This window comes from Lepidochelys kempii, chromosome 1 (genome assembly GCF_965140265.1).
Source record: "Lepidochelys kempii isolate rLepKem1 chromosome 1, rLepKem1.hap2, whole genome shotgun sequence".
Classification (NCBI taxonomy): Eukaryota; Metazoa; Chordata; order Testudines; family Cheloniidae; genus Lepidochelys; species Lepidochelys kempii.
This window is the reverse complement of record NC_133256.1, coordinates 284,123,286-284,136,142: the sequence shown is the minus strand read 5'-3', so window position 1 is coordinate 284,136,142 and position 12,857 is coordinate 284,123,286. Positions and strand designations below refer to the sequence as shown.

The 12,857-nt window shown below is 46.2% G+C and overlaps 1 protein-coding gene across 5 annotated transcripts in view; it reads left to right on the top strand.

Moving 5' to 3' along the window:
- The first annotated feature begins 2,029 nt into the window (after positions 1 to 2,029).
- TBC1D15 (TBC1 domain family member 15) overlaps positions 2,030 to 12,857 on the top strand; it is an 89,062-nt gene continuing 78,234 nt past the window's right edge. For 2 of the 5 annotated variants that reach the window (XM_073327763.1, XM_073327761.1), the window contains exon 1: positions 2,031 to 2,172. In XM_073327763.1, the coding sequence (XP_073183864.1) occupies positions 2,149 to 2,172 (24 nt within the window). In that variant the 5' untranslated portion in view covers positions 2,031 to 2,148. Of the gene's footprint in view, positions 2,173 to 12,857 lie in introns of all 5 variants that reach the window. The other 3 variants (XM_073327765.1, XM_073327762.1, XM_073327764.1) reach the window with 2 other exon arrangements.

The following is a 12,857-nucleotide window of genomic DNA, read 5'->3' as shown; positions in this document are numbered from 1 at the left end:
TGAGTTGGATCTAGAACTCAGTCACCACCCTTTGCAGGCGCTCTTGATACTGCCTGTGGTCATCAGGAGTGAATGATGATGGAGGGACAATCACCTCATCTGATGAGAAGGATACTCCCATTGGAACTGTTGGTCCCAATGGATCTGGCTTGATTTTCTTTTCTCTTGTACTCTAACAAAGCTGGTTGGTTTTGGCTAGGAAATGGTAGGTGAGATTCATACAAGGGTCCAGGGTGTCTAGCATAGAAATTCCATGGACCCCAATAATGCCAGTATGTAGGGTTGACTGGTTGGGTGGACCCTATGACATTGGGTACCATCAGTCCCCATGGACAGGCATGTCTGGGTGAAGGATGGATCCCAGACTTTTGAGAGTTTTTGTCTGGGCTAGCATCCCTGTGCGGAGGTGATGTTTTGTCTGAAGCCTCTGACTTGGCCAATGAGAAGGTAAGTTCCAGTTCAACCAACAGAGCCATTGGTACTGGTGGACAAATACTCTGGCTGGATGGGTGGGGGAGCATTCCTGTCTCTTCACATTGGCTTCTTTCTCCACTGCTGTAATGACCCTAAATAGGGTCATACCCACCAGGAGAGGAAACTGTGGATAAGGTAGGGTAAAGATATCCTCTGGGGAGCTGTAGGTTTCAGTCCATCCTAGAGTGCAGGGTTTTCTAGTGGTCAGGACAGATGGATCCAATGCATCCTAAGTTGTGATGGAAAGTGGTTTCTTGTGGGGCATTGCCAGTGCCAGAGCAGAGTCTCATCTGTAACTCCTAGATGGTGTTTGTAGGTGCTGATCCTTGGGCTTATGTATTAGAACGGAAGTTGGTACTGACAGATCCTTATTCCTTTGTGCCATACCTTCATGTTCAGAAGATTTGACTGGACCTAAGTCCTTAGGACATGCATGCAAGGACTCAATTGACTTGGATGGAGTCAGGGAGAGATCTTTTACTCTAGGTGCAGATTTGGAAGGATATCTGTTCTTGTGTTTGCAAAAGTGCCCCTTACTCTTGTGAGAAGCCCTAGGTAACAGTTGTTGAGGCTTAGCTGCTTTGGCCTTGGATCCTGAGCTTGTGCTTGGAGGGGCACTGCCCTCTGACTGAGGCGGTTGTCTGGAGGGCGCCTCTCTAGCCCAGGTCCAGCTGAGCTCTTATGGCCTTCTCCATGAGATGCTTCTTTAGTCAGAGCCATCATCCCTCATGGGTTCATTGGGGGACAACGGGTGGGGACAGATAGCTCAGTGGTTTGAGCATTGGCCTGCTAAACCCAGGGTTGTGAGTTCAATCCTTGAGGGGGCCATTTGGGATCTGGGGCAAAAATTGGGGATTGGTCCTGCTTTGAGCAGGGGGTTGGACTGGATGACCTCCTGAGGTCCCTTCCAACCTTGATATTCTATGATTCACAGAGGGAAGGACTGACAAATGCTGTACATGAAAGAGATGTGACCCTCCCCAAGGCAATAAAGGCAACACTGGTGCTCAGGACTCATGAAGAAAGAATGAAGACACCCTGACTCCGGGCATGGTCTTTACAGAGAAATGCTCGGGGGTGGGGGGTGGGGGTGGGTGGAGGAAGAACTAAATTACACTAACTAGACTAAACCTCACTACTAAGAAAAATAAAAGAAAGGATTTAGAATATACAGGTCCGGAAGAATACACACAGAGGTCACTTCAGACACAGAGGATTCCCACGCAGCTCTAGAAAGGAACCGGAGCAGCATCACTCCGCAGGGCCCCGATACCCTGGAGGGGGTCAAACCCCGGTATGCGAGGCAGGGACACGTCTATGCGGGGTCCGTGGTGGTGTGTAGGGGAACGGCCATGCCCTAGCATGTGGGAGTGGGTAGGGGCGAGCTTCGCCCGCGGCGGCGGCGGCATCGGCCGCGCCCCCACCCGCAGGCGGCCCAGCGGTGCGCCGGCAGCTGCCGGGAGAGAGGCTCCGGCGGGGCGAGCGCGAGGTCAGGACAACCCCGCCCCCGGTTCGCCATATTCGCCTTTCTCCGCCGCCACGAGGCGAGCTGTCCGGGGCGCATGCGCCGGCCGCTTGGCCCTGGGGCTCGCGAGAGGCGGGGGCTCGAGGTTGTTGTGAAGCTGTTGGAAGCACGTGAAGCGCGCAACGTCATCATAAACACTAGTAGGGGAAATGGCGGCTCCTGGGAGCGGAAAGGTAACGGGGGAAGGGGGCGCCTGCTGCCCGCCGGCTGGATCGAGGGGGAGGGGGCGAGGCCTGTGCCGACGGGAGCGCCCGGCCCGGTCCGGGTGCCGCCGCCGCGTGTCTGTTTGTCCTGGGCTGGTGGGGGAAGCGAGGCCCGGCCCCTCGTACTGCTGGGCTCTGTTGCTCCTTAGCCCTGGCGGGGCGGGGGGCAGCGGAAATCCCTTTTTGCTGCTGGGGGTGTCTCCCTAGGCCGTGGCGCCCAGTGTGTGGGGGGGGATGTCCCTGTAGAGCGGGGGGAGGCCGGGCATCCTGCGCTGGTTCGCTGGGGACTCCTTGGTGGGGGAAGGGAGGTGCTTGGTGACAGACAGCGAGCGCCTTGCTCCCTCCCGAGCAGCTGGTGACATCGGGTGTCTGGCCCCGACTGAGGCGGCGTCTGTCTTGCCCGGGCCCGCCAGCCTGTCCCGCTGCAGCCCCAGCGTGTCCCCAGTGCTGGGGGCGGCGAGTTGTTGCTCGGCCCTTGCTCTGGCGGAGGCAGCCCCGTTCCACTCGCTCGGCGGTGTGTGTGTGTGTTTCCGAGGAGAATGCCAGGCTGCTGGTCAGTTTGTGGCTGTTTAAAATCGTAGCGCTTTTGTGAAGAAGTGGAGTTGTCCCATTGTCCTTGGCCATGGTATCCTGGTGTTTAGCAGCCGCGCTCTTTGGCAGGCTTGGTTGGGTTTCACTGACGTGGGTGTGTCCACCTTTTGATACTTTGGGATGTAGTGTGGTCTGTAAAGAGAAGATAGTTTAACATAAATCTAATAATTACGTTAACATGAATATCTGTGTTCTTTGATTCATGGTCGAGCCCGGGATAGGACTTTTTTAAATCCCATCTGACTCTGCAATTCCAACTTCCACCTACTCCTGCATTGTTTCTTGCATTTTTATCACACTTCCACCTGCAAAAACCTTAGATCCTGCCAATCCCGCAAGAGAGACTGATACCCCCATGCTACTAAAAAACAAACAAAAAAAACAAACCATGGTCATTTAGTACATTATATACATAATTAGAATTCAGACACAATTTTTATATGCTGAACTGATGAGAGATTTAACGTTTTACAGCAGATTACTAAAGTCTGGGTTTTTTTTTTTTTTTGCCCACCTAATTCCACCCACAACAAAGTATTTGTTTTCTTTGAATTATGGTTATGATTCAGATTCATTTTCAAATAGTGACCGTCTACATTAAAACACTCGTGCGCTTCAGTTCTCTGTTCTTCATTGCAGTCATCATGTTTTTCTGTGCATGCAAGTAACTACAGCTAGTGTTTTTTTGGGAATGAGGACCTTCTTCCCTGGTGCTTCTGATTATATGCCTCAGCATGGGTACCTTTACCTATTTCTGCTGCTTACCAGAGGCCAGTTTGTTTTCTTTGTCTTTGGGAATGGTCTCCAAGGCCATGTCTACGCTACTGGGTAAATCGACACTGCTGTGATAGATGCGGTGGTGTCGATTTAGCGGGTTTGGTGAAGATACCCTAAGTCAATGGGAGAGTGCCTCCCGTCGACATAGTGCGGTGTAGACACTACTGTAAGTCAACCTAAAATTATGTCGACTTCAGTTATGTAACTTATGTAACTGAACTAGTGTATCTTATATCGACTTACAGTGTTAGTGTAGACCAGCCCCAAGGGATTTTCCTTATAAAACAATCATAGGATCATAGAATATCAGGGTTGGAAGGAACATCAGGAGGTCATCTAGTCCAACCCCCTGCTCAAAGCAGGACCAATCCCCAACTAAATCAGCCCAGCCAGGGCTTTGTCAAGCCTGACCTTAAAAACTTCTAAGGAAGGAGATTCCACCACCTCCCTAGGTAACGCATTCTAGTGTTTAACCACCCTCTTAGTGAAAAAGTTTTTCCTAATATCCAACCTAAACCTCCCCTACTGCAACTTGAGACCATTACTCCTCATTCTGTCATCTGTTACCACTGAGAAAAGTCTAGATCCATCCTCTTTGGAACCCCCTTTCAGGTAGTTGAAAGCAGCTATCCAGTCCCCCCTCATTCTTCTCTTCCGCAGACTAAACGGTTCCCTCCCAGTTCCCTCAGCATCTCTTCATAACTCATGTGTTCCAGTCCCCTAATCATTTTTGTTGCCCTCTGCTGGACGCTTTCCAATTTTTCCACATCCTCCTTGTAGTGTGGGGCCCAAAACTGGACACAGTACTCCAGATGAGGCCTCCTCAATGTCAAATAGAGGGGAATGATCACGTCCCTCGATCTGCTGGCAATGCCCCTACTTATACAGCCCAAAATGCCATTGGCCTTCTTGGCAACAAGGGCACACTGTTGACTCATATCCAGCTTCTCGTCTACTGTAACCCCTAGGACCTATTCTGCAGAACTGCTGCCTAGCCATTCGGTCCCTAGTCTGTAGCGGTGCATGGGATTCTTCCGTCCCAAGTGCAGGACTATGCACTTGTCCTTGCTGAACCTCATCAGATTTCTTTTGGTCCAATCCTCTAATTTGTCTAGGTCTCTCTGTATCCTATCCCTACCCTCCAGCGTATCTACCTGTCCTCCCAGTTTAGTGTCATCTGCAAACTTGCTGAGGGTGCAATCCACACCATCCTCCAGATCATTAATGAAGATATTGAACAAAACCAGCCCGAGGACTGACCCTTGGGGCACTCCACTTGACACCGGCTGCCAACTAGACATGGAGCCTCTGATCACTACCTGTTGAGCCCAACAATCTAGCCAGCTTTCTATCCACCTTACTGTCCATTCATCCAGCCCATACTGCTTTAACTTACTGGCAAGAATACTGTGGGAGATGGTGTCAAAAGCTTTGCTAAAGTCAAGGAACAACACATCCACTGCTTTCCCTTCATCCACAGAGCCAGTTATCTCGTCATAGAAGGCAATTAGATTAGTCAGGCATGACTTGTCCTTGGTGAATCCATGCTGACTGTTCCTGATCACTTTCCTCTTGTCTAAATGCTTCAGAATTGATCCCTTGAGGACCTGCTCCATGATTTTTCGAGGGACTGAGGTGAGGCTGACTGGCCTGTAGTTCCCAGGATCCTCCTTCTTCCCTTTTTTAAAGATGGGCATTACATTAGCCTTTTTCCAGTCGTTCGGGACCTCCCCTGATCACCATGAGTTTTCAAAGGTAATGGCCAATGGCTCTGCAATCACATCCGCCAACTCCTTTAGCACTCTCAGATGCAGCACATCCGGCCCCATGGACTTGTGCTCGTCCAGCTTTTCTAAATAGTCCCGAACCACTTCTTTCTCCACAGAGGGCTGGTCACCTCCTCCCCATGCTGTGCTGCTCAGTGCAGCAGTCTGGGAGCTGACCTTGTTCGTGAAGACAGAGGCAAAAAAAGCATTGAGTACATTAGCTTTTTCCACATCCTCTGTCACTCTTTCCTTGACTTTCTTCTTGTTGCTAACATACCTGAAGAAACCCTTCTTGTTACTCTTAACATCTCTTGCTAGCTGCAACTCCAGGTGTGATTTGGCCTTCCTGATTTCACTCCTGCATGCCCGAGCAATATTTTTATACTCTTCCCTGGTCATTTGTCCAATCTTCCACTTCTTGTAAGCTTCTTTTTTGGGTTTAAGATCAGCAAGGATTTCACTGTTAAGCCAAGCTGGTCGCCTGCCATATTTACTATTCTTTCTACAGAAACCAAGGTTTGTTAGAAAATCAAGTAAAAATAAAAAGTTGTGGCATAAAATCTTATTTTAAAGTCTGAAAAGCTACCTCACTAGATAGGATACTTTATAATTAGTCTGTTTATGGACAAATACAGTTTTTACATTCTTGGAGTTTGTGTATTTTCAGTATTTTGGCTGTTAGATCTTTCCCCCTGTGTTACCATCTCACACTCATTGGTACAGTTGTCATTAGGGAGGTTATTTTCTCTTGTGTGCTTCTTTACATGGTGTGAACATTCTGTTACGCTGTATAGGTGGGAATATTCTGTGTTACGTGCATAGCCCTCTAATTAAATATATTGGTCATTAAGACCAATATACATTTTCCATTATGTGAGTTTATTCAATATTTGATTTCAGCCATCTCCAGTCATTTGATATGTGCTGCTTCAAAGGAATCTCTGTAACCTTCATGGAATTAGAGGCCTTTCTGTATATCCTCTAAATCTAAGGCATCGCTTAACAGACAGATTGATGTAGGGCTTCTCTACACTTAAAATGCTGCTGCAGCAGCACAGCTGCGCCACTGTAGCACTGCACTGAAGACACCACCTACACCAATTGGAGGACTTCTCCCGTCGGCATAGGTACTTTACCTCCCAGAAAGGCAGTAGCTATGTCAATGGGAGAAGCCCTTCCATTCAATATAGTGCTATCTAACCTGAGAGTTAGGTTGGCATAACTGTGTCCCTTACAGGTGTAGATATTCCACACCCTTGAGTGATGTAGTTATACGGACATAAGTTGCTAGTGTAGACCAAGCCTCATAGTATGCTGTGAGCAGAGGCCTGTGCCTGCATGGAGTTCTTCTGAATGTTAGGCCTTGTCTAAATTAGAGTGTTTTACCAGTGTAGCTATGTCTGTTAAGAATGTGATTTTTTCCCCCCACTCCCCGCGCCTTTCACATTTCTAACTGACCTAGCTATGCCAGCGAAAGCTATGCAGGCAAAAAGACTTTTTGCTAGCATAGTATATTACATTCAGGGAACTGGTTTAAGCTGTAGCATATATCTGTACTGGTAAACCCTTTTAAGTATAGACAGGGCCTCAGTTATGGTTTCACTGTGCTGAAGAGATAAAGTATAACTCTCCTTTACTCATAATTCGAAAGTTTCTGTTTATTCTTAATTGCATTTTATATCCATTATAGAACTTCTCTTGCATAAATGCTTACAGTAAAATTTATTTATTACTACCTGAGGCTCTTCTCCTGTCTGTGCTTAAGAGACTTGTATTTTAGTTTAAATATCACTGTTACTGTATAATTATTCTAATAGCTCAAGACACTTTCAATGCATCTATGGCAGGACTTGAAAAATTTGCTTATTTCTGTCAAGTAAGAAACCTTTACTGTGTGTGTGGTTCCCATAGTTTCCAACTCGGGCAAGCTTTTCAGTATTGGGTGGATTTTTACTTAAAGCCCCAACTCCTGGAATGAAATGAGAATTCCACTTTAAATAAATAAATAAAAAAGCTGATTTTTCTAGTCCTCATCATTGCCCTGAAAGCGCTCGAAGACGTGAGCCCTGAATGCTCCAAAAGCAGAAGCCCCATAAAGACTCAGTTTATTTTTTAATTTTTTAAAAAAGCTTCTGAATTCTAAGCCATCTCATGATCTTTTAGGGGCCTGATTGATATTTTTTGAATGCTTATGGTTGGCAATACCAGAACCCAGACCCCTCAATTTCTGCAGAATTTAAGCTTTAATTTAAAAATAGTGTTTGAAAGATAAGCTTCCAGATATGAACTGTTGCACTGCTTTTATCTTGAGTCTTCAGCCTCAGTTCTTCCTCAGCCCACTGCTCCTAGGAAAAGCCTTGCAATAGAGAGATTTTGATGACTGCTAGCACTGCTTCATCATTTACTAGGGTTACTGTACCATAGAATACCTGTTTAGGATTGATTCATTGAGACCTTTATGTCCATTATAGTTGATAAAACTGGAGTACCATGTCTCCACTCCTTTCCAGACTTGTATTATCCATGTGTGACTTCTTATTGAGTTAGGGTTTTTTGTTTTATTTAAGTCAGATATGGACATTCTTTAGCATGGTTTGGTTTGGCATCACAAAAGCTGTCATTAGAACTGAACAGATTTGTGTGATAGACCCATGGTTAAAGTTGCAACTATTCCAGATAGTTGAAATATAAAATAAGTAACTGTTTAGTTAGTACTTAAACATTTCTATCACCTGGTCTGTACTACACAATTAGGTCAACGTAAACTGCCTTACATTGACCTAATTATGTCAAAAGAAAAGGAGAACTTGTGGCACCTTAGAGACTAACAAATTTATTTGAGCATAAGCTTTCGTGAGCTACAGCTCACTTTGTCGGATGCATGCAGTGGAAAATACAGTGGGTAGATTTATATACACGGAGAACATGAAACAATGGGTGTTACCATACACACTGTAACGAAAGTGATCAGGTAAGGTGAGCTATTACCTGCAGGAGAGCTGGGGGGAAAGAACTTTTGTAGTGATGATCAAGGTGGGCCATTTCCAGCAGTTGACAAGAACGTCTGTGGGGGTGGGGTGGGGGGAATAAACATGGGGAAATAGTTTTACTTTGTGTAATGACGCATCCACTCCCAGTCTCTATTCAAGCCAAAGTTTGCAAATTAATTCCAATTCAGCAGTCTCTCGTTGGAGTCTGTTTTTGAAGATTTTTTGTTGAAGAATTGCCACTTTTAGGTCTGTTATCGAGTGACCAAAGAGATTGAAGTGTTCTCCGGCTGGTTTTTGAATGTTATAATTCTTGACGTCTGATTTGTGTCCATTTATTCTTTTACGTAGGGACTGTCCAGTTTGGCCAATGTACATGGCAGAGGGGCATTGCTGGCACGTGATGACATATATCATACTGGTAGATGTGCAGATGAACGAGCCTCCGTACTCCTTTTGTACTCCTTTTCTGCCCCAAGTACTCCTTTTCTTTTTATGGATACAGACTAACATGGCTGCTACTCTGAAACCTGTCATTATGCAAGGCACTGAATTTAGCCGTATGGAGTGGAAATCTATCAAGTTCATGAAAAAACTCATACAGATACAGACAGACATCATCTTCCTTTCCAAATGCAAACTGATGGACATCATACCAAAAGGACTGAAGGTAAAAAATCCATTACAATCTACATACCACACAGACTATGCTGACAGCTTGTGCCACACACTCTCAAAGAAACTGCGGAACCACCTGATCAACATCCTCTACAGCAAACAGGGAAAGATTAAGAGTGAGCTCTCAAAACTGGATACTCTCATAAAAAAACAACCTTCCACACAAACTTCCTCGTGGCTGGACTTTACAAAAACTAGACAAGCCATTTACAACGCACACTTTGCTTCTCTACAAAAGAAAAAGGACACTAAACTACTACATGCCACAAGGGGCCACAACAGTGGTTCCCTTAACCCACCCAGCAATATTGTTAATCTATCCAACTATACTCTTAGGACAGATTCTTCTGCTGGGCTATCTCGGGGCCTCTCCTTCTGCCCCACCACCTGATTGAGTTCTGTGGTGACCTAGACTTCTTCTTTCGACGTCTCTGACTCAAATAATATTTCCAACACACCTCTGAAAAACATACTAACCCACAGAGACCTTTCTACCAAGACTACAAAAAGAAGGATTCTGGGTGGACTCCTCCTGAAGGTTGAAACAACAGACTGGACTTCTACATAGAGTGCTTCCGCCGACGTGCACGGGCTGAAATTGTGGAAAAGTAGCTTCATTTGCCCCATAACCTCAGTCGTGCAGAACACAATGCCATCCATAGCCTCAGAAACAACTCTGACATCATAATCAAAAAGGCTGACAAAGGAGGTGCTGTCATCATCATGAATAGGTCGGAATATGAACAAGAGGCTGCTAGGCAGCTCTCCAACACCACTTTCTACAAGCCATTACCCTCTGATCCCACTGAGGGTTACCAAAAGAAACTACAGCATTTGCTCAAGACGCTCCCTGAAAAAGCACAAGAACAAATCTGCACAGACACCCCTGGAACCCTGACCTGGGGTATTCTATCTGCTATCCAAGATCCATAAACCTGGACGCCCCATCATCTCAGACATTGGCACCCTGACAGCAGGATTGTCTGGCTATGTAGACTCCCTCCTCAGGCCCTACGCTCCCAGTGCTCCCAGCTATCTTTGAGACACCACTGACTTCCTGAGGAAACTACAATCCATCCGTGATCTTCCTGAAAACACCATCCTAGCCACTATGGATGTAGAAGCCCTCTACACCAACATTCCACACAAAGATGGACTACAAGCTGTCAGGAACAGTATTCCCGATAATGTCACGGAAACCTGGTGACTGGACTTTGTCCTCACCCATAACTATTTCACATTTGGGGACAATGTATACCTTCAAATCAGCAGCACTGCTATGGGTACCTGCGTGGCCCCACAGTATGCCAACTTTTTTATGCCTGACTTAGAACAACGCTTCCTTGCCTCTCGTCCCCTAATGCCCCTACTCTACTTGCGCTACATTGATGACATCTTCATCTGGATCCATGGAAAAGAAGCCCTTGAGGAATTCCATCATGATTTCAACAATTTCCATCCTACCATCAACCTCAGCCTGGACCAGTCCACACAAAAGAGATCCACTTCCTGGACACTATGGTGCTAATAAGCGATGGTCACATAAACACCACCCTATACCGGAAACCTACTGACTGCTATGCCTACCTACATGCCTCCAGCTTTCATCCAGACCACACCACATGATCCATTGTCTACAGCCAAGCTCTATGATACAACCGCATTTGCTCCAATCCCTCAGACAGAGACAAACACCTACAAGATCTCCGTCAAGTGTTCTTACAACTACAATACCCACCTGCTGAAGTGAAGAAACAGATTGACAGAGCCAGAAGAGTGCCCAGAAGGTACCTACTACAGGACAGGCCCAACAAAGAAAATAACAGAACGCCACTAGCCATCACCTTCAGCCCCCCACTAAAACCTCTCCAGCGCATTATCAAGGATCTACAACCTATCCTGAAGGACGACCCATCACTCTCACAGATCTTGGGAGACAGGCCAGTCCTTGCTTACAGACAGCCCCCCAACCTGAAGCAAATACTCACCAGCAACCACACACCACACAACAGAACCACTAACCCAGGAACCTATCCTTGCAACAAAGCCCGTTGCCAACTGTGTCCACATATCTATTCAGGAGACACCATCATAGGGCCTAATCACATCAGCCACACTATCAGAGGCTCGTGCATCTGCATATCTACCAATGCAATATATGCCATCATGTGCCAACAATGTCCCTCTGCCATGTACATTGGCCAAACTGGACAGTCTCTACATAAAAGAATGGACACAAATCCGATGTCAAGAATTATAACATTCAAAAACCAGTCGGAGAACACTTCAATCTCTTTGGTCACTCGATTATAGACCTAAAAGTGGCAATTCTTCAACAAAAAAAACTTCAAAAACAGACTCCAACGAGAGACTGCTGAATTGGAATTAATTTGCAAACTGGATACAATTAACTTAGGCTTGAATAAAGATTGGGAGTGGGTGTGTCATTACACAAAGTAAAACTATTTCCCCATGTTTATTCCTCTCTCCCTCCCCCCACTGTTCCTTGCCCATTCTTGTCAACTGCTGGAAATGGCCCACCTTGATTATCACTACAAAAGTTTTTTTCCCCCCAGCTCACCTTACCTGATCACTCTTGTTACAGTGTGTGTGGTAACACCATTGTTTCATGTTCTTTGTGTATATAAATCTCCCCACTGTATTTTCCACTGCATGCATCTGAGAAAGTGAGCTGTAGCTCACCAAAGCCTATGCGCAAATAAATTTGTTAGTCTCTAAGGTGCCACAAGTACTCCTTTTCTTTTTGCGGAGACAGACTAACACGGCTGCTACTCTGAAACCTAATTGTCACTGTCTATACTGCAGTCTTGTCCTGGCAATGTAAGTGCTGTATGACACCAACATAATTCCACCTCCATGAGAGGTGTAGGGATTATGTAAGTGTAGTTAGTGCGATGTAGTGTCTGTGGACTGCATTACTAATATCTGCTGTTAGCTTTCTCCAGCGGAGCCATGAAATTGACAAGAAAGCTGGGCAGCTAGAACTGAGCTCCCTTCGCTCGCCTTTAGAGCTGGTGCAAGAATGGACCCAGCTCCCAAGGACTTTCTCTCCCCCTGCTCTCAGCTGGGAATTGGCTGTCTTGTCATTTTCACAGCTCTATGCTGGAGCTGTGAAATTGACAAGGCTTCCTAGCTCATGGTGGGGAGCAGGTGGGGGCTGAGGTGGATGAGAAGACTGGGGAGCTGGACTCCGCTCCCCAGGGGCAAGAAGCCCCGCTTCTGGTGGGGAACTGGGAGGTGAGAAGCCCTGGGAGGCCAGCTGGAAGGCTGGTAATTTGTGGGGCAGCCAGGCTCCTGGCAGGGAGCTTCCAGCAGAGCTGAGAGAGCTGGGGCTCTCAGCTCCCCACACTGTTTCTCTTAGTTTGGTGGAAGTGCTCCTGGTGAGGATGTGCACCACCAACCCATGGAGGGTAGTGTGGACATGCACCACCGCAGTAATTACTGGGGTGACTGTAAGTTGACCTAATGTAGGTCGATTTAAGTTTTTAGAGTACACACACCCTGAGTATTTTCAGTATATAGATACATTTTCAGGGCATAGACAGTTACCATTCACAATGTTTTGCTTAGCTAATTTATGATGTGCATGCATGTTATTCTAAACTGTAAACTTCAGAATCTTTAAAAGCTTGCACTTTTATCATGATCTGTATAACTACCTTTCTGTTTCCTTTCCCATAATTAAAAAATAAATAAAATGAAATTGCCATAGTGGTATGTTTTTTGTGATAAGCCTCATGGTTCAGACATAAAAGGAAGTTGGAAAGCTGGTGCTTACACGGTGGTTCTTTTCTTAGCATACTCATATTGACAATTTGACCCATCCAAGGAATTA